The sequence below is a fragment of the Ceratotherium simum genome, chromosome X (assembly GCF_057802395.1).
Source record: "Ceratotherium simum simum isolate JZ-2026a chromosome X, ASM5780239v1, whole genome shotgun sequence".
In the NCBI taxonomy this organism is placed as follows: domain Eukaryota; kingdom Metazoa; phylum Chordata; class Mammalia; order Perissodactyla; family Rhinocerotidae; genus Ceratotherium; species Ceratotherium simum.
In genome coordinates, this window is record NC_141940.1 from 39,763,616 (window position 1) to 39,790,619 (window position 27,004).

The 27,004-nt window shown below is 43.5% G+C and overlaps 2 protein-coding genes across 5 annotated transcripts in view; one reads left to right on the forward strand and one right to left on the reverse strand.

Moving 5' to 3' along the window:
* The first annotated feature begins 223 nt into the window (after positions 1-223).
* TSC22D3 (TSC22 domain family member 3) overlaps positions 224-27,004 on the forward strand; it is an 84,865-nt gene continuing 58,084 nt past the window's right edge. Inside the window, exon 1 of one of the 4 annotated variants that reach the window (XM_087427114.1) lies at positions 224-339. In XM_087427114.1, the coding sequence (XP_087283240.1) occupies positions 230-339 (110 nt within the window). In that variant the 5' untranslated portion in view covers positions 224-229. Of the gene's footprint in view, positions 340-25,937; positions 26,059-26,320; positions 26,428-26,724; positions 26,792-27,004 lie in introns of those variants that run through there. The other 3 variants (XM_087427115.1, XM_014795316.2, XM_004440459.3) reach the window with 3 other exon arrangements.
* NCBP2L (nuclear cap binding protein subunit 2 like) lies at positions 5,392-8,729 on the reverse strand. Its single transcript, XM_087427298.1, has 2 exons — positions 8,696-8,729; positions 5,392-6,086 (listed from the first exon to the last, which is right to left on the reverse strand). Exons 1-2 carry the CDS (start codon positions 8,727-8,729, stop codon positions 5,533-5,535), a joined length of 588 nt encoding a protein of 195 aa, XP_087283424.1. The 3' UTR covers positions 5,392-5,532.

A 27,004-nucleotide genomic window follows, 5' to 3' on the forward strand; every position in this document is an offset into this window, starting at 1 on the left:
CACTCTCCACCCGCTCCTTGTGCACACCCTGCCCCGCTCAAGTCAGCTCAGTTGCCAGGCTGCAGAGAATCCAGTCACCAATCTATGCAGGCCCACACGTTGCCTGAGGGCTTGTTGTTGGGTGGGGCTAGTCTCTAGGGTGGGCTGCCTGCCCTGGCTGAGCTGGATTAAATCGGTGCTCTAGCGGGTGGAGCAGACCCTGGGCTAGCAGGTCTCAGGGAGAACTCCAATGGCGTCTGTGTCAGCACGCTCACACCAGGCCACAACAATGGCCGCCGCCAATGTCCCAGTCCCTGGAGAGGTCTCACCTCTCACCGAGATGCACTCAGGGCCTATTAGGTGAGTCTCTTGTCACCGAAGCACTGTGCACCTTTCTTTCTGGTGATTTTAGGATGCTTTCTGGAACGGGTGAGTTTGTGCGCGGGCCCTTTAAGAGCCAGTTTTAGTTTCTTTGTGAACCGGGTTTTCTGGGGGTGCTACCCAATGCTTTAGTAGCAGGCAAAGTCAGATATTATGCTGCTGGTCTCAATTGTGCTGGGTCCACAAAATGCCCACAGCGGGGGCGCTCCCCGGCTCAGGGCCCCGCGCCTCCAGGGAGGCTGCGTACCTGTGAGCTGCTCCCGGCGGCCGTGAAGCTGGCGGCTTGTGAAGGTGGCGTTTTTCCTCTCCGGAAGGGAGTCTCTGCCTCTTCTACCCCAGTTAGGATTGTCCGTTGTTGCAGGAGTTCCTCTTATCCAGTTTTCAGTTCTGTCTCAGGGGTAATTTTTCCACGAGTAGTTGTACATTGGCTGTGTCCACGGGAGGAGGTGAGTTCAGAGTCTGCCTACGCCGCCATCTTGACTCCCAATCTATTTACTGTAGCTTTGTTGTAAGTTCTGAAAACAGGAAGTGTGAGTCTTACAACTTTGTTCTTCTCTTTCAAGATTGTTTTGGCTATTCTATTACATTTCCCTATGAATTTTTGGATCAGCTCATCAATTTCTATAAAAAAAGCCAGCTAGGATTTTGATAGGAATTGCATTGAATCTATAGATCAATTTGAGGGGTATCGCCCTCTTAACAATACAGTAGTCCCCCCCAACTGTGGCTTCACTTTCCATGGTTTCAGTTACCTGTGGTCAACTGTGGTCTGAAAATATTAAATGGAAAATTCTATAAACAAACAATTCATAAGTTTTAAATTGGGCGCCACCATTCCCAGTAGTGTGATGAAATCTTTCGGCCATCCCTCTCCTTCCTGCCTGAGATGTGAATCGTCCCTTTGTCTTGTGTATCCACATTGTATATGCTACCCACCCTTAGTCACTCAGTAGCCAGCTTGCTTATCAGATCCACTGTATTGTAATGCTTGTGTACTATCACAGTACTGCAGTGCTTGTGTTCAAGTAACTCTTATTTTACTTAATAATGGCCTCAAAGCGCAAGAGTAGTGTAGTAATGCTGGGAATTCGGATATGCCAAAGAGAAGCCATAAAGTGCTTCCTTTAAGTGAAAAGGTGAAAGTTCTTGACTTAATAAAGAAAGAAAAAAAATCGTATGCCGAGGCTGCTAAGATCTACATACCTTTTACTATAGTATATTGTTGTAATTGTTCTATTTTATTATTATTTATTGTTGTTAATCTCTTACTGTGCCTAATTTATAAATTAAACTTTATCATAGGTATGCATGTATAGGAAAAAACATGGTCTATATAGGGTTCAGTACTTTCTGCGGTTTCAAGCATCCACTGGGGGTCTTGGAATATATCCTCCATGGATAAAGGGGGACTACTGTATTAATAAGTCTTCTAGTCCATGAACAATGGATATCTTTCCACTTATTTAAGTCTTCTTTAATTTTTCAACAATGTTTTATAGTTTTCAGAGTATAAATTGGGCACTTCTTTTGTAATATTTTTTCCTAAGTATTTTATTCTTTTTGATGCTATTATAAATGGAGTTGCTTTCTTAATTTCATTTTCGATTTTTTATGGCTTGTTCATAGAAGTGCAATTGATCTTTGTATGTTGATTTTGTATCCTTAGGGTTTTTTTAAACAAGATCATGCCACCTGCAAATAAAGATATTTTTACTTAATTCCTTTCCAATCTGGATGTCTTTTATTTCATCTTCTTGCCTAATTGTCCTAGTTTAAAACCTCCAGTACAACATTGAATAAAAGTGTCTTGCTCTTGATCTTAGGAGAAAAGCTTTCAATCTTTCACCATTGCGTATGACATTAGCTGTGGTGTTTTCACAGATGCCCTTTATCAGAGAGAGGAAGTTCTGTTCTATTCCTAGTGTGTTGAGCACTTTTATTATGAAAAGGGTATTGGATTTTTTCAAATGCTTTTTCTGGTCTATTGAGATGATCATGTGATTTTTATCCTTTATTCTATTGATATATTTAGCATGATTTTGAAGAACATGTTATAGTGTAAGAACTACTAGAAGAGTCTTCTAGCCATATATTATGAAAGTTCCTTTACTTAACCAGAAGTATGCTCTACAAGACATTGTTAAATGCTTTTTCTGAGCCTAGGAAAAGACATCGTTGGGAGCAGTCCAAGTGTGCAGCCACTAGGTGTGATTGAGAGATATGCCAAGGTACTCCTCCAGAAACATCCTGTGATAAACACAAAATTTTAATCACATGACTTTAAAAAAATCTCTTGTGCTATTTTAGGGAAGTTGCAAAGAGGAAACACTAAAAAGTTAGTAAACACCATTGCTGTACACAGAGTAAGCTAAATTGGTCAGAAATGCATGTCAGGTGCTCCTCTTCCTCCCAGAAAGGAAAGATAAGTATGGTTGGGTGGCATTAGATGTGGAGCCTGAGTGATCCTGCATGTCAAGTCAGATAGGAGACCACATTTGAGAAGCTTGCTTGGGGGAGAGAGGCCCAGATACACTGTGGTCAGTGGGATAATTTTCTGAGAAAAAGGAACCTGAAAGAGAGGTTTGGGCCTTGTGGTCTGACTGAAGGTAAGGGAGAGAGACAATAGAGTATCCTGATTAAGGGCATCAGCTTTAACGTAGACTCCTTTGGTTTGAACCCCAGCTCTGCCACTTACCAATTGGTGACTTTACCTCTCCGATCCTCAGTTTCCTCACCTATGTAATGGGCACAGAGTTGTTGTTAAGAGTAAATGAGATTGTGTTTTAAAGCCTCTAGCAAAGTATCAGGTACATAATAGTCACTCCATAAAAAATGACATTCTCTTTCCTCCCCTATTCAGGAAAGAATGTTACTGACCAAAGTGGATGACCTCAGGTCACAGGGTGAAGGAGTCAGGAGTAAGATGGTGATTTTATCTAACTTTCCATATGAAAGGACATGAACTCTGGAGATGTATGCTTGGACTCATGAGGGAGAAATTCAAATCCTTTACACAAGAATGAAATTAAGGGGGCCGGCCCGTGGCGTAGTGATTAAGTGCGCACGCTCCGCTGCTGGTGGCCTGGGGTTCAGATCCTGGGCGCGCACCGATGCACCGCTTGTCAGGCCATGCTGTGGCAGCATCCCATATAAAGTAGAGGAAGATGGGCACGGATGTTAGCCCAGGGCCGGTCTTCATCAGCAAAAACAGGAGGATTGGCATGGATGTTAGCTCTGGGCTGATTTTCCTCACACACACAAAAAAAGAATGAAATTAAGAAAAAGTATTTCATATAAGAGTTCTTTCAGCTGCATGTTAACAAACTGGCTTACTTGATAAAATAACATATAATCTCTCACAATAGTGTGACCAGAAACCAGGCAAGGAAAGGGTTAATAAAAATCTGCTCTATAACTAAACATAGTCTGTCAAATGTTATCCAGACAAGGAGAAAACTAAATGTGCTGTTTTTCAGAACTTGATGTCCTGTTTTTTGCAGATGTTGCCGTTCTACAGTGAAACTTACATGGTTGCAGTAGGAACCCTGCAAATTGCTCCAGCTCTAAGTGTCCAAAAGTTACCTCAGACCTGTTATGTAATGGAATGTTGCATTAGTCTCCTTATGTAATGGCCTGCACATGTGCCCTGATTAGGCCCAGTTGTTACACAGTTGTAACATATCCTCTGCACTCCAGTGTATAAAATCTCCAACTGCACTAAATCTCCAACTGCACTAAGCTCCAGGGATGGGGGGCGCTGCTTTGGGAGCTGTCCCTGGTGTTCTCCATTGCTTGTGCAAGCAATAAGCTTTTTTTCTTTGCCCACTTCAGCCTTGGTTGTGCTTTTTGGCTCCACACTCACCAAGAGAGAGACCCATGGAGTTTGATCACAATGGGACATAGTGTGTGCTGCAAGGTTAGTTGATAATTTCATGAAGGATAGTTTCTTTGGTCCGTCTTTTCACCATCTAAAATTTCCAATTCATCCTAGGGTTGGTTTCTCCTGTGGTTGTAAGAAGGCTGTTGATAAAGCAGTAGCTATATACATACTTATTCACGTCCAGTGAGAAGGAGAGAGACTTCTTTTTCAGGAATAAACTAAAAATCTAGTCTTACTGGGGTCCCCATTGATCATCGCCCTTCCCTGAACTTATTAATAACTATCACCATGGGATTGTCAACCTGGGATGGGCTTAAGCCTGGATTCCTAAACCAATCACCAGCAAGAGGGAGGGAATTACCATAACTGATTTACACTAATGACAATGGCTACGCCTCCTGGGCCCCAGGAGGATGATCATGGCATGCAGCAGAGCCCCCAGGCCATCAGCAATGGAAATGTAGTGTGAGGAACAGACTTTAGTGATTTTAAGCCACTAAGGCTCTTTGGGTTGTTTCTTACTACAGCATAACCTAACCTATGTTATGTAACAATAGAAAAAGTAAGTGTTGTAAACTATATTGAGAGGATAGAGAGAAGGGCAAATGGGATTGAAAATGAGCTAAATCCTTATCTATGAAAGCAAGACGTCAATAGATGATGTTTAAAATGAAAATAAATAGTATAAGTAGTCATGTTATTAGAAATACAGAGGACACTACCAGGAAAGAAACAAAAAAAAACTGCTAAAAAAATTAAAAGTTATTGCCCAGGGAAGAGGCCTAGGGTAGGAAGAGATGGGGCAGGAGGATTTTTGCTTTCATTATAAACACTTCTGGATTTTTTTTTTTTATGTTTTAAAATAATGTGCTTGTATTTCTTTGATAATTTTCTTTTAAATTTCCACTTATTCGACTTTATTTTATGCAAGCTCTAAAAAATGATCATTACGTACCCTGGGAACATGGTCATAAAATCCAGTTGAAGTCTTCCTGAAAGGGAAGCTGTGCTTTGGTTGATTCAGATCTTACATACCTAATTTATTGCTGAAGAGCACTTCACTTTGGACCACCTGATGGTCAAATTGGTAATCTGACAATCAGATTCAAAATTAAGACAAGAACAAAAGAATGTTTTTGTTTGTGCCATTTAATAACATTTCAGAGAGAAAAATACATCAAAAGAGTTTCTGCTCAGCAAAGAAAGTAATTTAAACTTTATAAATGGGCTATTTGCTGACCTGGTGTTTCCTCTGATAGACTTTTTGAGGGGCTAGAGCTGCAGGTTTTTCACTAGTGGACTCCTCTCCTATCACCGGCCTGAGTCTGTCTTCCAAAGCCTCCTCTACCAGCATCAACGTCGTCACGAAACTCATCTCGTACCTGGCCTCGAGATCGGCGGCCATATCGTCTGCCCACTCTAAAGCCTAGATCCCAATCTACGCGGATGGTACGGTCATCGAGGCGGGTCCCATTTAGGAACCACAGGGCATTTTCGGCATCACCTCTGTTATGGTATTCTACAAAACAGAAATTACATGCCGCATTCTTTGTTTTATCCAGGCCCATAAATATATTCTTAACATCACCGCATCTACTAAAGAGCTCAAATATGTGCTCTTCAGTTGTATAAAAGGAAAGATTCCCCACATACAGTGTAGAGCTTTCCTTCAGTAATCTTTCATGCTCTTCGTTGCCGCCACCAAACTGCTGGTCCTGGTACTCGCTCAGCTCCTGGGAGGAGTTGCCGCACAGAATTCTCAGGTCATTGGACACGGTGCCCAGTGGGTGCCGTGATGGCAGCAGGTCACGATCCAGCTTGGCAGCAGTGACACTACCAACAAACCCTAAATTAAATTTTTAAAAAAGTAAAGTTACAAGGAGGGAAACATAAATACAAACCTGTGGATATTTAAGAGGTTTGTGCCCAGATGCATAGATATCTCAGCTCTTGACCACCAGGATCATGTCAAGGCAAACCCAAAATGGAAATATCCAAGCCCCAAGACCATGGTCATAAAATCTAGTTTTGTAAGTCTTCCTGAGAGGGAAGTTATGCTGTATTTGCTTGACTCAGATCTTACATACCTAATCTATTACCAAAGAACACATTTAATAACACTCTACTCTTAGAAAATATGGCATAAAACAGTAAAATGGATCACATTTTCATGGAAAATGAGTAATATTATCATTCCCGATCAAGGGCTAGGCATCAGATAAATCACATATATAATCAAGGTCAAAGCACAAATACAGTTGAGATATACTCTCTCATAATTTAAAATAATAAATTTGCAATTCAAGTCTATAATATGGGAATCAATATACTGTACCGTTAGGTTAGACAAAGAGTCTCTCTATATATAATCAAGTACGTAAGTAGCTCTATAAAAATGAAAACTCTCTGGCATCGTAAATTTGACCTAAATTAAGATTAGATTTTATTAGCAATAATTCCATTTGTCATCTTAGACTTTAGAAGGACTTTTATTTAATTACTTGAATATTCCAAGTCTATTTAAAAATTCTCCCAGAGAATTTTAACTAATGCCCTTTTCCCCCCTTACTAAATTTTCCTGCAGCAGTTAGAGGCATTAAAAATGACTCAATTGATTTTAGCTACATTTTTCAAAAATAGGCATTAGTTCCCTCCCTCTCTCTCCTATTTTGCAATGGTTCCCAAATTTTAGTGTGAAAGAAATACCTGCAGAACTAGATTGAAATGCAGATTCTTGCAGCCCACCCTTAAGAGATTCAGTAGATCTAGGATGAGACTCAGGAACTGACATTTAACATTTAACCTGCACCTCTCAGTGATCCAGATGCAAGTGGTCCAAGGACCACACTTGGAGAAACTCTGCTGAGAAAATGCATTCTCTTAATGAACACTCTTTACTTGACAGGCATTATGCTAGGTGCTATGAATACAATATTGAAAAAGACACAGTGAAAGTATGATTTTCAGAAATCATTATATCCCCAGCACCTAACATGAACAATAACTTGCACGCACAGTAGACAAGCAATAAATATCTGTTGAATGAAGGAATGCATGAGTTCAGAATTGAGTGATGAAGCCAGACAAGTAAACAAGAAAGTATAAGACGTATTATTAATACTGTTTTAGAGATATACATGTGGGAAAGGGAGAAGGGAACTAACATTTACTGGGGATCTACTTCAAGGCAGCACTGCATGCACTTTCTATTACATCACACAGGAGGAGAAGCAGTTACCCAGATTGGGGACATCAGAGAAGACTTCCAGAGGAGGGGCTGCATGCACTGATTCTCAAAGGACGTGGAAGGTGTGTGTGTGTGTGTGTGTGTGTGTGTGTGTGTGTGTGTTTGGGAGGAGGATGTAGAAATTTAAGGAATGAACCATACAGAGAAAACATGTGCAAGGGCAGAACACAGTCAAAGAAAAATAAAAGCATCGAAAACTGAAATGGAAGCCTAAATAAAACCAGGTGCAAATGACAGTGCTATAAAATTCAAAGCAATGAAAATGGGGGGCTTTGCCTATTTAGATGTCATTTGAAGAGCAGTAGGAAGCCCACTGCCCAAAAATCATGTTCCTGACAGCCTGTCAATGATGCCTGAAAGTCTGCTGCTGGAAACTCATTACTCTGAGTCATTGACAAATTGCCTGGTTAAAAAACAAATATCCCTCCCAGACTTCATTTCTTTTTTTTTTTTTTTTATCTGGTTAGTACATTGGCGGATCAGAAAATGTGATAGCTATAGTGGATTTCATTTCATCCAGGCATTGGACAAAGTTTCCTATAATTTCCTTGTAGATGAGATGGCAAAATACAGGCTTGATGATCCAGCTGTTTGTTGAGATGAGTCTGTAACTAGTTGAACAAATGCATGGTTTGGTGTCAGACCAGAAGGGAAGTTCTAGCAGTGAGCCAAAAGGCTCTATTCTTGGATTTGTCTTGTTGGGCTCATTTATAATTTTGGCTTCCTACAAACAAGAGCCTTTAAAATGGTCAGAGCAGTCCAAAGATGGAACAGGATGCCTTGAGGAGAAGTAAGCACTAGGCACCAAGGGGTTCAGGCCAACCTTGGAGAACCCCTTGCCCAGTAGTCAAGCAGTGGAGAGGCCCCTTTTAATCAGTGTAGTGTTATGAATCAAGCATGAATTCTTTTTTTTTTTTTGTGAGGAAGATCAGCCCTGTGCTAACATCTGCCAATTCTCCTCTTTTTTTGCTGAGGAAGACTGGCCCTGGGCTAACATCCGTGCCCATCTTCCTCCACTTTATATGGGACCCCACCACAGCATAGCTTGCCAAGCGGTGCATCGGTTCACGCCCGGGATCCGAACAGGGGGACCCTGGGCTGCCGCAACGGAGCGTGCGCACTTAACAGCTTGCGCCACCGGGCAGGCCCCTCAAGCATGAATTCTGAAGTCAAAAGACCTCAGTTCAAATCTCAGCTTCACCACTTACTAGCAACATGACCCTGGGCAAAGTGTTTAACCATATTGATTTTGATTTCCTCATCTGTAAACTGGGGATCAAAACACCTACCTTGCAGCAAATGCTGTGACAATGTCATATTTTTAAAAACCTGGCGCAGTGCTTAATACACTGTAGGTGTTCAGTAAACAGCAGGTATTAGATGAATTATTCAAATTCTGTGATTCAGTGACTCAGAATAGGACATACTAATGCATATTAAATCTGTTGATGACAGAAAGGTAGGAGGGATTTTGAAAGGATCTGGGTAGCTTTGGATGATGCTGAACCCACACTGACAAGGTGATGGATAATACTTACAAACAAATGTAAAGTATTACTTTTAGATTCAACACGTAGCAAAGGACAGAACAAGGGAGATCTGGAAAGAGCACAGGCTTGGGGTCCCTGTTTTCTAATTGGGGCATCCCATACTTTATTCATTTCTTCACTCATTTCTTCATTCATTCAATAAACCTTTATGGAGCACTGTGCTAGATTCTTGGGAAATAACTAGAAACAAGATGTAGCCCCTGCCCTCAAGGAGCTCACAATCTGGGGAGACAGACAACTGAAAAGATAAATTATAACACAATGTGATTTTTCTACTCACAGGAGCACACACTAGGCCCAGAGGTAACACAGAGACGGGAGGGAAAACTACAGAGGGGAGGAAGGGGGAGACAACTTTTTAGAGGACGTGATGCCTGAGTCTTTTAAAAAAATGATCACATTGTATTTATTTTTTGAATAATCAATTCAGATTTATGGACAAAATGGACAAAAGGATGGGCAAAGTAAGTCTGCCTCCTATCCCTGTGCTCCAGCCACCCAATTCCCTGCAGAGACAAATCACTGTCACTAGTTTCTTGTCTATTTATCCAGACATACTCCAAGTCCAATTTTGAAAGCTGAGTCAGGGTTCCGCTGGAAGATGAGGGGTCATTCTACGCAGAGAGAACAGTGTGTACAAAGGCAGGGAGACGCGATATTTGGGCAAGAGGATAAGGAAAGGATTATAGGAGAGAGGACTGGAAGGGTAGGCAGGGCCAGGCTGCGAAAGGCCTTGTAAGGCATATGGAGCAGCTTGGACTCTACCACTAAGCAGTGGGAAGCCATGATAGGGCTTGAAGAAGAGGAGTGATGTGATCTGATCTGTATTACAGAAAACCCATTCTAGCACCAATGCGGAGAACAGATTAAAGAGGAGTAGGCCAAGAGACAGGGAGACCCAGTAGATAAGCTATGTAAGTAGTTAAAAAAGGAGATGATAGAGAGTCTGGACTATATGCTATAATAACATAAATAAAAGAAATACCAGATAGATACTTAGAAGAGACTTAACAAGTCTTGGCAACTGGTTGAATGAAAAGTCTAGGATGACTATCAAGTTTCAGGCCTGGACAACTGTGTGGATAGAGGTCTGAGTCACCAAAATGGTGGTGGTGGGGTAGATAGAGGAGGAGGAGAAGATTTGAGTAAGGAAGATGAATCTGTGACATACTGAGTTTGATTTCGAGGTACCTGTGGGATATACTATGTCCCACATATTTAGTTGCAATTGAGTATTCAGGTTTGGAGCTCATAAGAGAGGCTACAGATATAGATTAGTTAGTCAACAGCACAGTAGATAAAAGCATGAGGATGGATGAGATGATCTAGGAGAAAGTTATAGAATAAGAAAAATCCTGGGAAAGACCAGCATTTAAGGGATGGCAGGGGAAGAGTCCACAAAGGAGCATAAGAAGGAGTAACCAGAGAGGAATGAGGAGAAGCAGGAGAGGAGCAGTGTCACCAAAGCCAGGGAGTAGGCACTTTCAAGAGAGGCAGGAGGACAGAAGTGGAGTGAAAGCCATCAATTATGTTCAATGCAGCAGAGAGAGGTCCAGTAAAATAAAGACTCAAACCTCTTTGTTGCATTTGGCAATCAGGATGTCATTGATTTCCTTAACAAGAGCAGTAACAGTAGTATTCTGGGGTCAGAAAAGGCAGACTGGGGGGAGGGGCGGGGCTGAATTTTGAATGGGAGCTGAGGAAATGGAGACAGTGAGTATAGATTCCTCTTTTGAAAAGCTTCTGTAGGGCCGGCCCCGTGGCTTAGTGGTTAAGTGCGCACACTCGGCTACTGGCCGCCCGGGTTCGGATCCCGGGCGCGCACCGAAGCACCGCTTCTCCGGCCATGCTGAGGCCGCGTCCCACATACAGCAACTAGAAGGAAGTGCAACTATGATGTACAACTATCTACTGGGGCTTTGGGGGAAAAAAAGGAGGAGGATTGGCAATAGATGTTAGCTCAGAGCCAGTCTTCCTCAGCAAAAAGAGGAGGATTAGCATGGATGTTAGCTCAGGGCTCGTCTTCCTCACACACACACACAAGACCTTCTGTAATAACAGAAGGAAAGAAATAGGGTGAGCACCAGTTGGGGATAGAGTCGAAGGGGAGTTTTACTTGTCTCTTTTTTTAAATGGGAGAAAGTTGAGCATATCTAAATGGTGATGGGAAGCAGCCAGTAAAAAGAGAAAGAGGGGTTGAAGAGACAGATGAGAGAGGGGATAACTGATGAAGGTAGGTCCCCAAGAGGGTGGGAAAGAATGGGCTCCAAAGCATAAGTAGATGGATTAGCTTTGAACTGGAGAACCTGTCTACTCCTGCAAGACAAAAAGAAAGTAGGTTAGGATGTGGCTATGTGGTAGGGTGGGGTGAAGGCAGGAACATGAAAGTTAGCATCTGGTGGCCTAGATTTTCAAAATGGAATAAGAGATGAGGTCATCTTCTGAGAATAAAGTGGATCATGGGAATAGGTTGGTGAAGTGGAGTGGAGGTGAAAATGATTAAAAGGATGAAGCTTATAGATGGGTCATTTACAAGGATATTAAAATCACTCAGGATGGTGGCCAGAGTTGGGGAGACTATAAGTGAGGTGCCAAGGTCCTTAATAAGTGAGAGGCCTGGAGGACAGTAGATAACGATAGGAAAGATTGGACGAGGCTAGCTATACCATCTCCTGGCCTCAGGGGGGAAGAGAGAACAGAGAACCTCTACCACTGAACCTTTGGAGCGGTTGTTTAGTAGATGTTAAGTATCTGACCCAAAGTAGGTGCTCAATAAATGTGAAGAAGTGACTTACTCTTTTTTAAGCCAACACAATCATAAAATTGCATTAGAAGATCACGGGAAGGAACAGTCCTAATGTACTCACTGCTGGTCAAACCACACATGGAGCAATGTGTCCATTTCTAGGTGCCTTATTTTATTTTATTTTATTTTATTTTTTTATTTTTTTTTTTTTTAGCTTTCCCATCTATTTTTTTAAACTCAACTATACAAGTTATAATATCAAGTTTTTTTGTTGTTGTTTGTTTGTTTTTTTAACACAGAAGGTTCTTTTATTGCAGTAACATTGGTTTATAACATTGCAAAAATTTCAGGTGTACATCATTGTACTTCTATTTCTGCATGGACTACATCATGTTCACCACCAAAATACTAATTACAACCCATCACCACACACACGTACCCAATTATCCCTTTCACCCTCCTCCCTCCCCCCTTCCCCTCTGGTAACCACCAATCCAATCTCTGTCCCTATGTGTTTGTTTATTGTTGTTATTATCTACTACTTAATGAAGGAAATCATACGGTATTTGGCCTTCTCCCTCTGACTTATTTCACTTTGCATTATACCCTCAATGTCCATCCATGTTGTCACAAATGGCTGGATTTCGTCGTTTCTTATGGCTGAGTAGTATTCCATTGTGTATATATACCACAGCTTCTTTATCCATTCGTCCCTTGATGGGCACTTAGGTTGCTTCCAAGTCTTGGCTATTGTGAATAAGGCTGCAATGAACACAGGGGTGCATGTACCTTTGCAAATTGGTGTTTTCAAGTTCTTTGGATAAATACCCAACAGTGGAATAGCTGGATCATATGGTAGTTCTATAGTTGATTTTTTGAGGAATCTCCATACTGTTTTCCATAGTGGCTGCACCAGTTTGCACTCCCACCAGCAGTGTATGAGAGTTCCCTTCTCTCCACATCCTCTCCAACACATGTTGTTTCCTGTCTTGTTAATTATAGCCATTCTGACGGGCGTGAGGTGATATCTCATTGTAGTTTTGATTTGCATTTCCCTGATAGTTAGTGATTTTGAACATCTTTTCATGTGTCTGTTGGCCATCTGTATATCTTCTTTGGAGAAATGTCTGTTCAGGTCTTTTGCCCATTTTTAATTGGGTTGGTAGTTTTTGTTGTTGAGATGCATGAGTTCTTTATATATTTTGGAGATTAAGCCCTTATCAGATGTATGGTTTGCGAATATCTTCTCCCAATTGTTAGGTTGTCTTTTCGTTTTGTTGATGTGTTGCTTTGCTGTGCAGAAGCTTTTGAGTTTGATGTAGTCCCATTCGTGTATTTTTTCTATTGTTTCTCTTGCCCGGTCAGATGTGGTGTTTGAAAAGATGTTGCTAAGACCGATGTCGAAGAGCGTACTGCCTATGTTTTCTTCTAGAACTTTCACAGTTTCAGGTCTTACATTCAAGTCTTTAATCCATTTGGAGTTAATTTTTGTGTATGGTGTAAGGTAAGGATCTACTTTCATTTTTTTGCATATGGCTATCCAGTTTTCCCAACACCATTTGTTGAAGAGACTTTCTTTTCCCCATTGTATGTTCTTGGCTCCTTTGTCAAAGATTAGCTGTCCATAGATGTGTGGGTTTATTTCTGGGCTTTCGATTCTATTCCATTGATCTGTATGTCTGTTTTTGTGCCAGTACCATGCTGTTTTGGTTACTATAGCTTTGTAGTATATTTTGATATCAGGGAGTGTGATACCTCCAGCTTTGTTCTTTTTTCTCAGGATTTCTAGGTGCCTTATTTTAAAGTGGACATTTACAAACTATAATGCATCTAGATAAGGTCAAGAAACCACTGAGGACTGATTAGGAATTGGATATGTTTAGTCTAGCAAAGCGATGGTTAAAGGAGGATATGACAGCCATCATGAAACACTTGAAGGGTTATTTCTGCTCCATATGATAAAAGTAAGATTAATGGATAGAAGTTACAGATAGTAGATTGCAAGTCTTTTTCAGCACAGTTTTTCATTTATCCAATGATGAAATGTGAACCTACCTAGTGTATTCAAGTGGAGGCTGGATCCCTGGATGAAGGGAGTTAGAAAGGCCACAGTTAGAGAGAGAGAAGACGGAAAAGCAATCATGTTGTTGCGGGCTACAGATCAAGTTGATTTGTAGACACTGTGAGAGACTACTTCCTACTTGAAAAAGTAGATCTTGGCTAGAATAGAAGGCCCTCCCTGGCTCTTGCTATTGGGGAAGAATGAGTCAGAGAATCTAAAAATAGAAGAAAAACTTGAAGAATGGCTCAAAATGATCACAATCAAAATCCTAAGGGGAGGGGGAAGAGAAGGTGGCAAGATAAAGCAAATAACCTTCCAGGAAACAAATTTTACTGGCCTTCTGGAATTGGCAGGAGGACTCTGCAAAGAACCTTTGCAATGGCTGCCTTAAACCAACGCTCGGTATTATTTCAACTATGCTGCAGAAATAAGGATTCAGAGTCTTTAAAAAGCCAGGCTGGGGGCCGGCCCCATCGCTTAGCGGTTGAGTGCGCGCGCTCCGCTGCTGGAGGCCCGGGTTCAGACCCCGGGCGCGCACCGACGCACCGCTTCTCCGGCCATGCTGAGGCCACGTCCCACATACAGCAACTAGAAGGACGTGCAGCTATGACATACAACTATCTACTGGGGCTTTAGGGCAAAAATAAATAAATAAATAAAATTATAAAAAAAAAAAAGCCAGGCTGTTTCCTGTTCCAGATGAAGGCAGTAGCTCTGAGAAAGGAAATTAGAAAGAGCCGGGACAGCAGTGGTACACGCCTTACCTTTCTAAGACTATTCCTGGTGGTAGACAGAGAGCTGAGAGTGGTTGTTGAGGCCTGGAACCCCATGGCCAGGAATCTAGCTTGTGCAAGAGAAACTAATGCCTGAGCGAGGCTGCTTAGAGCTCAAAGTGGTGGAAGATGCTCATATGTTTTTAACACCTGTGTTTAAAAGAACAGTTGAGGGGCGAGCTGGGTGGCGCAAGCGGTTAAGTGCACATGCTCCCCTGCAGTGGCCCGGGGTTCGCCGGTTCGGATCCCGGGCGGGCACTGATGCACCGCTTGGCAAGCCATGCTGTGGCGGCGTCCCATATAAAGTGGAGAAAGATGGGCATGGATGTTAGCCCAGGGCCAGTCTTCCTCAGCACACACACAAAAAAAGAGGAGGATTGGCAGATGTTAGCACAGGGCTGATCTTCCTCACACGCACACAAAAAGAACAGTTGAGCGGCCGGCCCAGTGGCGCAAGTGGTTAAGTGCGCACGCTCCACTTCAGCTGCCCGGGATTCGCGAGTTTGTACCCTGGGCACACACCGACGCACCGCTTTGTCAAGCCATGCTGTGGCAGTGTCCCATATAAAGTAGAGGAAGATGGGCATGGATGTTAGCTCAGGGCCAATCTTCCTCAGCAAAAAAAAAGAGGAGAATTGGCATCGGGTGTTAGCTGAGGGCTGATCTTCCTCAAAAAAAAAAAAAGAAAAAAGAACAGTTGAGTGTAAGATGAAACAGACAGGCAGACCAAAAGCAGAGACAATGGCCTGGGACAGCCTATAGGAGAAAAGAGAATAAAAAGTGACTGTTTAGTGTAGAAGCTGATCCCAATTAAATTAGGAATCATGTATTAAGGATGCTCACATTTTTTTGTTTGTTTATCATTTGCACTATAAGGCCTTCCTATTAAAAGTGTTGCCCATGGACCAACAGGAGTAACATCACCTGGAAGTTTGTTAGGAATGCAGGATTTCAGGTCCCTCCCCAGACCCGCTGAATAATAAGCTGCATTTTAACAAACGTCAGGTTATTTGTATGCACAGTACAGTTTGAGAAGCACTGATGTACGGTCATGCGCTGCATAATAACATCTTGGTCAACGATGGACCGCATATACGACAGTGGTCCCATAAGAACAGTTCCACATAGCCTAGGTGTGTAGTAGGCTATACCATCTAGGTTTATGTAAGTACACTCTAGGATGTTCGCACAACCACGAAATCACCTAATGATGCATTTCACAGAACATATACCTGTTATTAAGCCATGCGTGACTGTACCTGGTTTCTTTTTTTTTTTTTTTAATTTTTTTTTTTTTAAAGATTTTATTTATTTTATTTTTCCCCCCAAAGCCCCAGTGGATAGTTGTATGTCGTAGCTGCACATCCTTCTAGTTGCTGTATGTGGGACTCGGCCTCAGGATGAACGGAGAAGCAGTGCCTCGATGCGCACCCGGGATCCGAACCCGGGCCACCAGCATCGCAGCGCGCGCACTTAACCACCAAGCCACAGGGCCGGCCCTGTACCTGGTTTCTTAGTTGAACTTTTGCATAGCAAAACTCTTTCTCCCTTCCTCCTTCCTTTTCTCTCTCCTTCCACCTCTCTTGATTTCTCTGATCTTTGTTTGCTTTGTGCACTAACAAATAGCTCTAATCATGGATAACAGCCCTAGGAGTAGTGCTCATGATATATCTGGATAGGGAAAAGAAAAGGGTGGCTGGGTACATATGGTAAAGCACGGGTTTGAGGAGTGGGAAACCACTGATTTGGTTTCCAATTGTACTGTCTGAGTAATCTTCACCAAGCTCATTGACCTTTCTGAGCTTCAGTCTCCTCATCTGTAAAAGAAAGATTACAGTGTTTACCTATTAGTGCTGTGGTGAGGATGAAATGAGGAGGAGGCATGCAAACTGCCTGGCACAGTACCTGACACACAGTAGATGCTCAGTATATAATAGTCATTATTAAAAGCTATTAGTTTTGGGGGCCGGCGCAGTGGCGTAGTGGTTAAGTTCACGCATTCTGCTCCAGCAGCCCGGGGTTTGCGGGTTCAGATCCCCAGAGCAGACCTACGCACTGCTTATCAAGCCATGCTGTGGCAGGCGTCCCACGTATGAGGTGGAGGAGGGTGGACACGGATGTTAGCCCAGGGCCAATCTTCCTCAGCAAAAGCAGGAAGATGAACAACAGATGTTAGCTCAGGGCTAATCTTCCTCACGCAAAAAAAAGAAAAAAAGCCATTAGTTTTGAAGTGAAGTTAGAAATAATAAAGAACTAGTGTTACGACCAACCCTCTGTAGCCTTCCAAAGTCCCCGAAGGTCCCCATAAGGGCCTCATGAAAGCCCCATCCACCCAATTCAACCTCCTTGATTCCAGCGCCAGCCAGCAGTCAAGCTAAAGCATTTCTTATTCCATGTCTCCTGTTTTTGCTGAATTAGTAAGATTTTCTACTTTTTCATTGCAAATGGCCCACAGTTCTAGTACATTAAAGGTAAAAAAATATCTTTTGTGGGCTGGCCTGGAAATGTAACTACCATTTATAACAATTTTTTTGTCCTATGAAAAAATGCATGTCACCTTCCAAACAATTGACTTCAGAATGAACTTTGAGATCTCAGCCTGTGTACAAGTTGGAGGCTGCCTGTATGTCTACATATGGAGTGGTGACAAAGGGCTAGATAAACCAAGTCCAGGATTCCAGAGGTGGCTGAAAGGTAAATAAGAATGCTCCAAGGAGCGGAAAGTAGGGCAAATAGATCAAGCTGAGTGCATGGTATCAAGATTCAGAAAGCTAATACAGGAAGGGAGATACCCCTCAGGAAGGATATTAAAAAACAGCAACAACAACAACAACAACACCACAAAACATTTTTCTACTATATTAGGTCAGGGGCTCCTAATCAGTAGCTAGGGATCTACAGACAATATCAAGGCCTTACAAGCTATCTCTGCAAGATGGTTACCCTCCTCCTGCCCTGCTCTCTGCAATTTGCCTGGATTCTCAGCTCGGAGAGCAAGACAGGAAGCAGCGCCCCTGCCCACCAATCCTCTTCACTCCCTGACAGCCAGCCCCCAGGTTCAGTCACCTTCCCTCTGCCCTTAACCTCCTTCTTTCCAGAGGAGATCAAAGCTTCAGGAAAGTACAACACAGTTTTCCCTTACAAAAATGAAGAGGACTCCTGTATTGGGGAATATGAGATGACTGGTGGAAACAGGGTCCCCAGGATGGAGAGTGGTGGAAAGCTAGAAACAAAGGACCATGAAAAAGCAGGGGACTTTTGTGCCTTCTCTCTGAAGTCTTTAGCAAGAAGATCAGTTACATCCAGGGGAACTCTGGGTTAATAAGGCAGCAAGCTAGCAATGTCTGATACCCACCATTTATAAATGCCCATTAAAATCTCCACGAAGCCCTGCAAAAAACACTAAGGGCTGCACTAGCTGGGGAAACTGGGGAAAAAAGTGACTGCCCATTGCTAGTGGGGAAGGAGTTTCTGTTGGCTCTTGTGAGGAGATGAGGCTGGGCTGAGGAGCATATTTGTGGCCTGTATACACTCTACCCTCTGATGCATACAATGAAAGTGCCCAAGAAAGATGGGGAAAGATTTTGATTCACTTCTACCAGCTGCCTTCAGCTTAGCAATACAGGCGCTCTGCTGATCAGAAAACCAGAGACTATCCCCTCAACTACACAGAAAATATTTTCTGAGGCAGCCAAGGTTCTGCTCCACTTCTTCCACCATCAGCTCCTCTATTTTCTATATGCTTTTGGAAACTACAACTTGAGCACACCACGTGACTGGTGATGGTGGGAGTGGTGGTTGGGTCAGCTGTTGCTATAAGGAAAAGCTCCAAACCTAAGCATGCTTGGAGACATTACATCTGAAATAATGTAAGAGGACAAAGTGCAGAATCAGACAACCCAGAAAATCAGACACAGAACAGTCCATCTCAGTCCAGTAGAATCTAAAGATAAAAAATCACCACTAACAACACTATCAACTATCACCATTTACTGTACACTTACTATGTGCAGACACTCTCTTAAGTACTTTATATGCGTTATCTCATTGATTCCTCATAGCAAACACAAGTTGTCATTCAAGTTTGTTGGAAAGGGTCAGGTAATAGTAATGATATCTACCATTTATTGAGCTCTTACTATGTGCTAGGCACTAAGTGCTTTATATCCACTATCTCAGTAGGTGAATGCCTACTAGGCACAAGAAAATGGGCTCGGCCTTCCCGATTCATCCTTCAAAGCTCAGTTCAGGCACCACCTCTTCCAGGAAGTCTTCCTTGATCTTTCTAATCAGGTTAGGTGCACCCACTCTGTGTTCCTTCCACCACCACCCTATGCTTCCTTCTATCACAACTTTCATCTCATAACACACACACGCTCACTCAAATACCAGACTATGAGCTCCAGAAGAAAACACTGTAGATATTAGGATGCAATAATATATGATCTCCATGAAATAGTTCTATAAAGAGAGAGGCTGAGGGGCCGGCCTGGTGGCGTAGCAGTTAAGTTCACGTGCTCTGCTGCGGCGGCCTGGGGTTCGCAGGTTTGGATCCCGGCGCGAACAGACGCACCGCTTGTCAAGCCATGCTGTGACAGCGTCCCATATAAAGTGGAGGAAGATGGGCACGGATGTTAGCTCAGGGCCAATCTTCCTCAGCAAAACAAGAGGAGGATTTGCATTGGATGTTAGCTCAGGGCTAATCTTCCTCACAAAAAAAAAAGAGGCCGAGATAAAAGTTGCTCTTGGTTGTTAGATTTGTGGGAGAATCTTCATAACATCCTGTACCAGCCATTTTCTAAAATAATCTTGTATTACTTTTATAATAAAAATCTTCAATTTATATAAGTAAAACATACTAACTTTTGGGCAAATGATAAAACTAGAAAGTCCCTTTCCTTCATTCCTTTTCCCCAGTGCCTAATCTCGAGCCCTCCTTAGAGGTAACCACTGTCAACAATTTAGTTGGAATCCTTCCACAGGAGGATATATATTAAGCAAGAGAAAAATGTGTCAATTCTGAATAGAGTAAGTCCCAGTTCTAATAGAAGGATGGAAAACCAAACCATAGCAAAATAAATCAATATTTAAAGAAGACCTAGAAAAACTAGAGATTCTTGAGTACTGGAGCCTTTTATTACTACTACTACTATTACTATTTTTAATTTTTAATTTTTATTTTTTGTGAGGAAGATCAGCCCTGAGCTAACATCTGCCAATCCTCCTGTTTTTGCTGAGGAAGACCGGCCCTGGGCTAACATCCGTGCCCATCTTCCTCCACTTTATATGGGACGCTGCCACAGCATGCCTTGACAGGCGGTGCGTCGGTGTGCGCCCGGGATCCGAACCGGCGAACCCTGGGCCACCGCAGCAGAGCGTGCGCACCTAACCGCTTGAGCCACCGGGCAGGCCCCTGCTATTACTATTTTTTAAACTATTATAATGGTAACCATTTATTGAGCTCTGTGAGGGGAGAGTAAAGTGGCCCTCAACTGGGATTAAGAAACTTGATACAAGTGCCCATTCCCACACCCTTCTATACATATCCCTCTCACTCATACACAACCATATTCAAATATCCCCCAACATATACACACACAATATCCACACATAGGCGAAGCTCCATATAGAAATATATACATAATCACAAAGACTCAAATATCCTACATATATAGGATCTACTTTGTTTTCTTATTAACTCTATCACATTCAAATCAGTTCTTAGTTAATGTTCTCTTAATGCTTGCATATAAATTTGCACCTTGTTATTTTTGCATATAAAAAACTGAAAGTAAGAAGAGGTGGCCATTGAGATCATGTAGTCCAGCTCCCTATCTGCAAACAGAGTTGTCTATACTATTTGAGACCTCTAACTGTCTAACTTCTATGTGATGATCCCCAAGGACACTTTAAAATTTCCCCCAGTTGCTCATCTCCATCTCCTCAATCAATCAACAAATATTTATTGAGCATCTACCATGCCCAAGCACTGTGCTAAGAAAGTTTGTGATTGAGAGAACATAATAGCTCCCAAACGTGTCTGTCTATAAGAATCACCTGGGGACCTTTAAAATTATAGATCCCTGGTCCCCACCCCAGACCTACTGAATCTGAATCCTTGTGGTTGGGATCTGTTATGGGCTATATTATGTCCCCCTCCAAAATCTATATGTTGAAGTTCTAACCCCCAGTACCTCAGAATGTGACTATATTTGAAAACGGGATTTTTAAAGGGGCAATTAAGTTAAAATGAAGTCATTATGGTGAGCCCTAATCCAATATGATTGGCTCCTTTCACTTATTACTATACATTGAAGGTTCCTCCATGTCTTTTCATGGCTTGCTATCTCATTTCTTTTTAGCATTGAATAATATTCCATTGTCTGGCGTCCTTATAAGAGGAGGAAATTTGGACATAGATACGTACAGAGGGAAGATCATGTGAAGACACAGGGAGAAGACAGCCATCTACAAGGCAAGGAGAGAGGCCTTAGTAGAAACCAACTCTGCTGACACCTTGATCTTGGACTTCTAGCCTCCAGAAGTGTGAGACAATAAATTTCTGTCGTTCTCTTCCACTTGCCAGCTGTGTAACCTTGGAAAATTAATTGCACCTCTCTGAGAGCTGTAAAACAAGGCTACCTCATAGGCTTGCTATGAGGAATAAATGGAAAATGGTTGTAAAGCCCCCAGCATAGTGCCTTGCATATAGTAAAGGCTCCTTCATGTTAGCTATTGTTATTAATATTATAAGGTGTTTGGTCTATAACAAGGATTTCAAAAAATTCAGAGGATAAAAAATCTTCAATGGAAAAATATTACATCTTTATTTTCACCAACCTCTAACTGAAATTTAGATTTCCTTCAACTATAAATGCAGAGAACAGATCACAGTGGTATTAGCAGTACCTGTGACTTTGTCACTGGTAGAGATTGCAAACAGTTTTATGCTACATTACTGTTATTAGAGGGGTCTTTAAATATTTTTACACTCATTGTTACTTTGAAGTCACCATGGTTATCAGAGCTGCATCTAGATCTTCTTATTTACTACATTAATAACAAACACTTATATAACTATATCACAATCTTCTGTTTTTAATATTTTCATAACTACATTTCAGTATAATTTATTTCCTTTGTAATCCTATGTATTTTATTTTATGTATCTAAAAACCTTGGTCTGAGAAGGGGTCCTTAGGCTTCATTATATTGTTAAAAGTGTCCTTGGCACAAAAAAGGTTAAGAATGCCTGATCTAGAAGGTTTTAAACGCTTACCAGCTATAACAGTCTACAAATCTATGATGAACAATTGTGAAAAGTTTCAGGAAAGATAATCTGCTTTCTCCAGTTAAGAAAAGTTAACAAAATTGAATATCGATGTTAGGGAAATGGGCTTGCCTAAAAATCGCTGCTGTGTGCCTTAACTTGAACCTAACTAGACTGTAAGTGCTTAGAGGGTAGCCACCTATCTGCTATATAACCTCTCTGTTCCTCAGTTTCCTTGTCTCTTAATTGGGGATGATGGTAGTATCTAACTCACAGGATTGTTGTGATAATTGAATTGGATGACGCCATGTAAAGCACTTGGTACATGGTAGGTAATCAAAAAGTCAGCTATTATAATACCAGTTATTATACCAGATTTGTCAATTTCCTTCTCGGCTTTCCACAGTACAAATAAATGTCTTTAAATATATTAGTCATTAAATCATCGATTGCACTTTTATTTTGAGTATGCAGTCTTCTTAAAACAGATGTTATGCTTTGTAATATTTGATAAACCCGTCATTAAAAAAATCACCTAATGGTTAAAGGCACAAGTTTTGAAGTCAGAAAGTTGTGGGTTCAAATCCAAACGCCACTACTTACTACTTATGTGACCTGAGAGCTTCTTTAACTTTCCCAAGCCCATCACATCACTGGAATCATAATATCTACTTCATAAGGTTGTTGTGAGAATTAAATGATATAATATATGTAAAGTGCCCGGCACATAGCAAGGACTCAATAAATTATATCTATTCTTTTTTTAACATATTTTTTCCATTTTTTTTATTTTTTTGTGTGTGAGGAAGATAAGCCCTGAGCTAATATCTGATGTCAATCCTCTCCTTATTTTTTTTTTTTTACTGAGAAAGATTGGCCCTGAGCTAACATCCGTGCCCATCTTCCTCCACCTTATATGGGACGCCACCACAGCATGGCTTGACAAGCAGTGCCTCAGTGCGTGCCTGGGATCCGAACCTGAGAACCCTGGGCCGCTGAAGTGGAGTGCATGCACTTAACCGCTACACCACCGGGCCGGCCCTATTCTTTTTCTTAATAATTGTTAAATGTAGAGGCTGGCCCGGTGGCACAAGCGGTTAAGTGCGCGCTCTCTGCTGCGGCGGCCCGGGGTTCGACGGTTCGGATCCCGGGCGCGCACCAACGCACCGCTTGGCAAGCCATGCTGTGGCCGCGTCCCATATAAAGTGGAAGAAGATGGGCATGGATGTTAGCCCAGAGACAGTCTTCCTCAGCAAAAATAGGAGGATTGGCAGATGTTAGCTCAGGGCCGATCTTCCTCACCAAAAATAAAATAATAATAATAATTGCTAAATGCACGGCAAACTTGTGAAGTGGGAGGATTTCCTTAATGTTTCACACGATGTCCCCTGAAACACGGTTCCCGAATCCCTTTCCAGCCTCGACTCTCACTGTTCCATCTCTCACATCTTATTCTCCAGTAACACTGACCCGTTTCGTAATCCACACCTGGCCCCCAGCATACACCTGTTCTCACCTCCAGGCCTCTGTTCTCTACTCTCTCCACCTAGATTGCCATTCCCTCCTTCCAGAGCTGACCCCTCCTCTACACTCCCACAACACTTGCTCCCCCACACACACACCAGGCCTCCATCCTCACTTCCCATTTGTACTGTTTTTGTTTGTTTACATATCTGTTTGCCAGCTAAATCATGAATTCTTTGGGCACTTGGGCTATGTCTTATTTACCTCTTATTCCCAGTAACACTGTACCTGGCACAAGGCAAGTGCAGAGTAAGTGACTGTTGAATGACTCCATCTGAGAAGGAGACACCTCTTATATTTCCTTTCTGCTCCACCCAGAAAGCTACCAGCTCTGTCAGGAAGTGGGGCACCCCTCTGCTGGCTGGGTTTATACAAGAATGTTTTGCTGCCTGGAGCCTCCATCTAACACAATATATGTGAGCAAAGCAAGGCCTTACAGAGAAGAGCCAAGGCGGCCCTGCCCAGTCAGCCTTCCCACGGAGGTGTGCTATATGTCAATACAAGCTGGCCTTGTATGCAAACACACGGCAGCTTTCTGAACTCTATCTCCGAACTATCTAGATGTTTCTATATCTAAGTTATATTTGCTCTTGATCAGCCTGGATATAGTATGCAAAGCTGTGTTGAATTATTAACAATACTGCTTGAGAGCAAGGACTACAACAAGGGAAATGTCAAGGGGACAAAATCTTGAGTTTAATGGTGCCAAATGCCTACTTCCACCAGGGCCTTGTCCCAAGGTTATGTGCAAAGATAAGAGAACTCAGGCAAGCAAAGAAGCAAAAGGCCCCAGCAGTTCTCAAAATACCACTTAAATAAATATTTATGGAACTAATATATTTTGTTATAACATTTAACATAAAATAATTATAAACAAGAGGGAAAATCATAAACACTGTAATTAAAAAACAATTCAGTAGGCTATAAGTCTACACAATGCATATGAAATTTCATATTCTACTACCTTCTCTGGCTTTTACCCAAGAACATTAAAAAAAAAAGACAATGAAGAAGAAGAAAAGGGAAAATTAATGCATCTGAAGGATTGGCTTTTGAGAGAGCAAACCGAATTCTCAGAAGTTTGTGAGAATACAGGGACCATATTCTCAGCCCTGCTGGTCTGGTTAGTGACCTCCAAACACCTCTCTCATCTCTGATCTTGGGATCCTGTCAGGAGCCAGGGATACAGCTTGTTTTTGGTTTTCGGGCCCCTACAGCCGAGAGAGTACTGTCTTCCCCCCATTTCTGAAAATTGCCTGGCCTGGTGTAAGACCCACAGAGCCTTGGGAACAGGGGTTTGTTGGTTGTACTTTGCTCCTAATCACAGGGCTGATGCTTGTGGCATCTGGAGGGAATTCAAATATATGGAAGCCCAACACACAGGGACCCAGGCAAGTGGAGCTCCACTAGAAAGACGGTGGCTCTGCTCTGACTGGTGTTCAGCCAAAAATTTTGGCCATGCGCCCTCTTCGTGTAAAGGATCTGCCTCCCCTTTCTTCCTACTCTCAGAACCAACGCAGTGTGGATTCCACTAGGAGGCACCTCTGGCGTCTCGCAAAGATCTAACTCCGTGACCCAGGCAGGGCATATTCACGTCTTAAACACAAGATGGCGGTATATACTGCTCTATTGCATGGCCATGGGCTTGTGAATGAAGGGAACTGAAGGGAGGGTGGGGAGTACTGACAAACTGAAATCCATTTGAGTTTTATGTGAAAACTGAACATCATGAGTATTTTGAATTTTTTTCAGGCACCAATAATTATTGAATCCTATACATCCAGAGTATTCCAAGTCTCCAAGTCCTGAGACACCCAGCAAGTCTACCACTTGCCCACTCATCACATCCCTACATCTCACAAAGCTGGGGTACGACCCAGGGCACCAGCCCGCCTTGCTCTCCGCAAATCTGCTCTTTCACCTTTCCTCAGCTCCCGAGTCGTCTTCTCCTCAGAGCCGAGAACCCCTCAGCCCGCAGTTTTACGGCACTCCTGTGCCCGTGAATATCTGCTCACCACATCTCTTAAAGAGTAAGGACAGAGATCAGAGAAGGTGGCAGGTGGGGATCCGAAAAGAGCGGGGAGAGCAAGTTTGGACAAATAGAGGAGGGGAAGATAAGTGAGGTGAGGAGAAAGGGGAAAAACTGAGGAGAAAGACGCGGTGCTGAAGTGAGGGGAGCGAGGGGAAAATAAAACGAGGGAAATGAAGTGGGAGGAAAGAACCCGGGGAGACAAAAAGACGAATGGGGGAGGAAAGGGGTAAATGAGGAAATACTGTAAGAGAGAAAAAGACATAAGGAAAGAAACGGGGCAAGAAAGAATGGGAAGAGAGCAGGAATGGGGAAAGAAAGAGAAAAGAGGAAAAGAAAACAAGAGAGAAGGAAAAGAGTGGGAGAATAAACGCTGAGAGAAGGAAGGTGGGGGAGGGGGATTTCGGAGTGAGGGAGCACAAACCGAGAAGAGGGAAAAGAGAGGGAGAGGGGCGGGCAGCGGGAAGCCTGCTGGGGAGCCGGCATTCGCGGAAGCCGGGACAGAGATCGCCTCAGATGGTGTTCAGGAAGAGAGGAGAGAGCAAGTGGGGAAAAGGGGGAGATAAGTGAAGTGAGGAGGAAGGGACAAAAACCGAGGAGAGTTTGAGCGTGCTTCTGTGAGTTTTGTTCAAGGCGTTTAGTGGGTCCTCCTGATGTGTGCCTGACATTCTCAGGCTCTCTGCGGGGGCAACCGCTCTCTTTGCAACCCGCCCCCCGAAAACAGGCTTGTGGAGGGCCACGGTGTAAGGCTGACAAGACGGGCTCTCGAGAGCGGCGTCTCTCCTGTAGGGGGACCCGTCCGCGGTGGGACGAGAGACATTTGCCCTCCCGCCGAGCGCGAGACCAGGGTGGTGCGGCGGCCCCGGGCGGCTGCTCGTAGATTTCTGGCCGAGGATGCGCCCTGAGCAGCGAGAGAGCCCGAGCCGAGGCGCCGGGCTCGCGGAGGGAGGGAGAGCCGGGCCGGGCTCCCGGGAGCACGGGCCAGGGTGCGAGCGGCCGTGTGGGTGCAAGGGCGCGAGGGTGCGGGCGGGGCAGGGGCGGAGGATTGGGGGCAGGACCGAGCCGGCTCCGGGGCCGACGCTCGCCGGGGAAGCGGCGGCTGAGCGTTCTCCGCCGGCCCCTCCGGGGTAATTTACATGCTGTCACAGCCTAGTGCTGACTCCTGGGCGTGCGGCTAGCTTACTCGCTCACTCGCTCTCGGCTCCTGCCACCGCTCCGCCGGCACAGCCCAGGGGAGCCCGAGAGCGGTAGAGCCAGCGAGCCGGGGAGGGAGGGAGCAAAGGAGGGAAGGAGCGAGGGCGCGCCCCGGTTCTCCTTCTGCCCTGCTGCCCGCCCTTCCTGCTGCCACAGGTCCGCCCCGAGCCCCGCTCACACTTGGGAAACTTGGGACTGCGCTGGGTCCTCGTGTGGCACCTCAGGGGGCGGCCCCAGCCTCTAGAGGAGGGGGAGGAGGAGGAGGAAGTGAGCCCAAAGGATCCGCTCGGAGCTGTTTGTCCAGCTGTTTGTATTCGCACCCCGAGCAGCACAGCCAGAAGAGGACCGAGCCGAGGGTGGCTGGCTTTA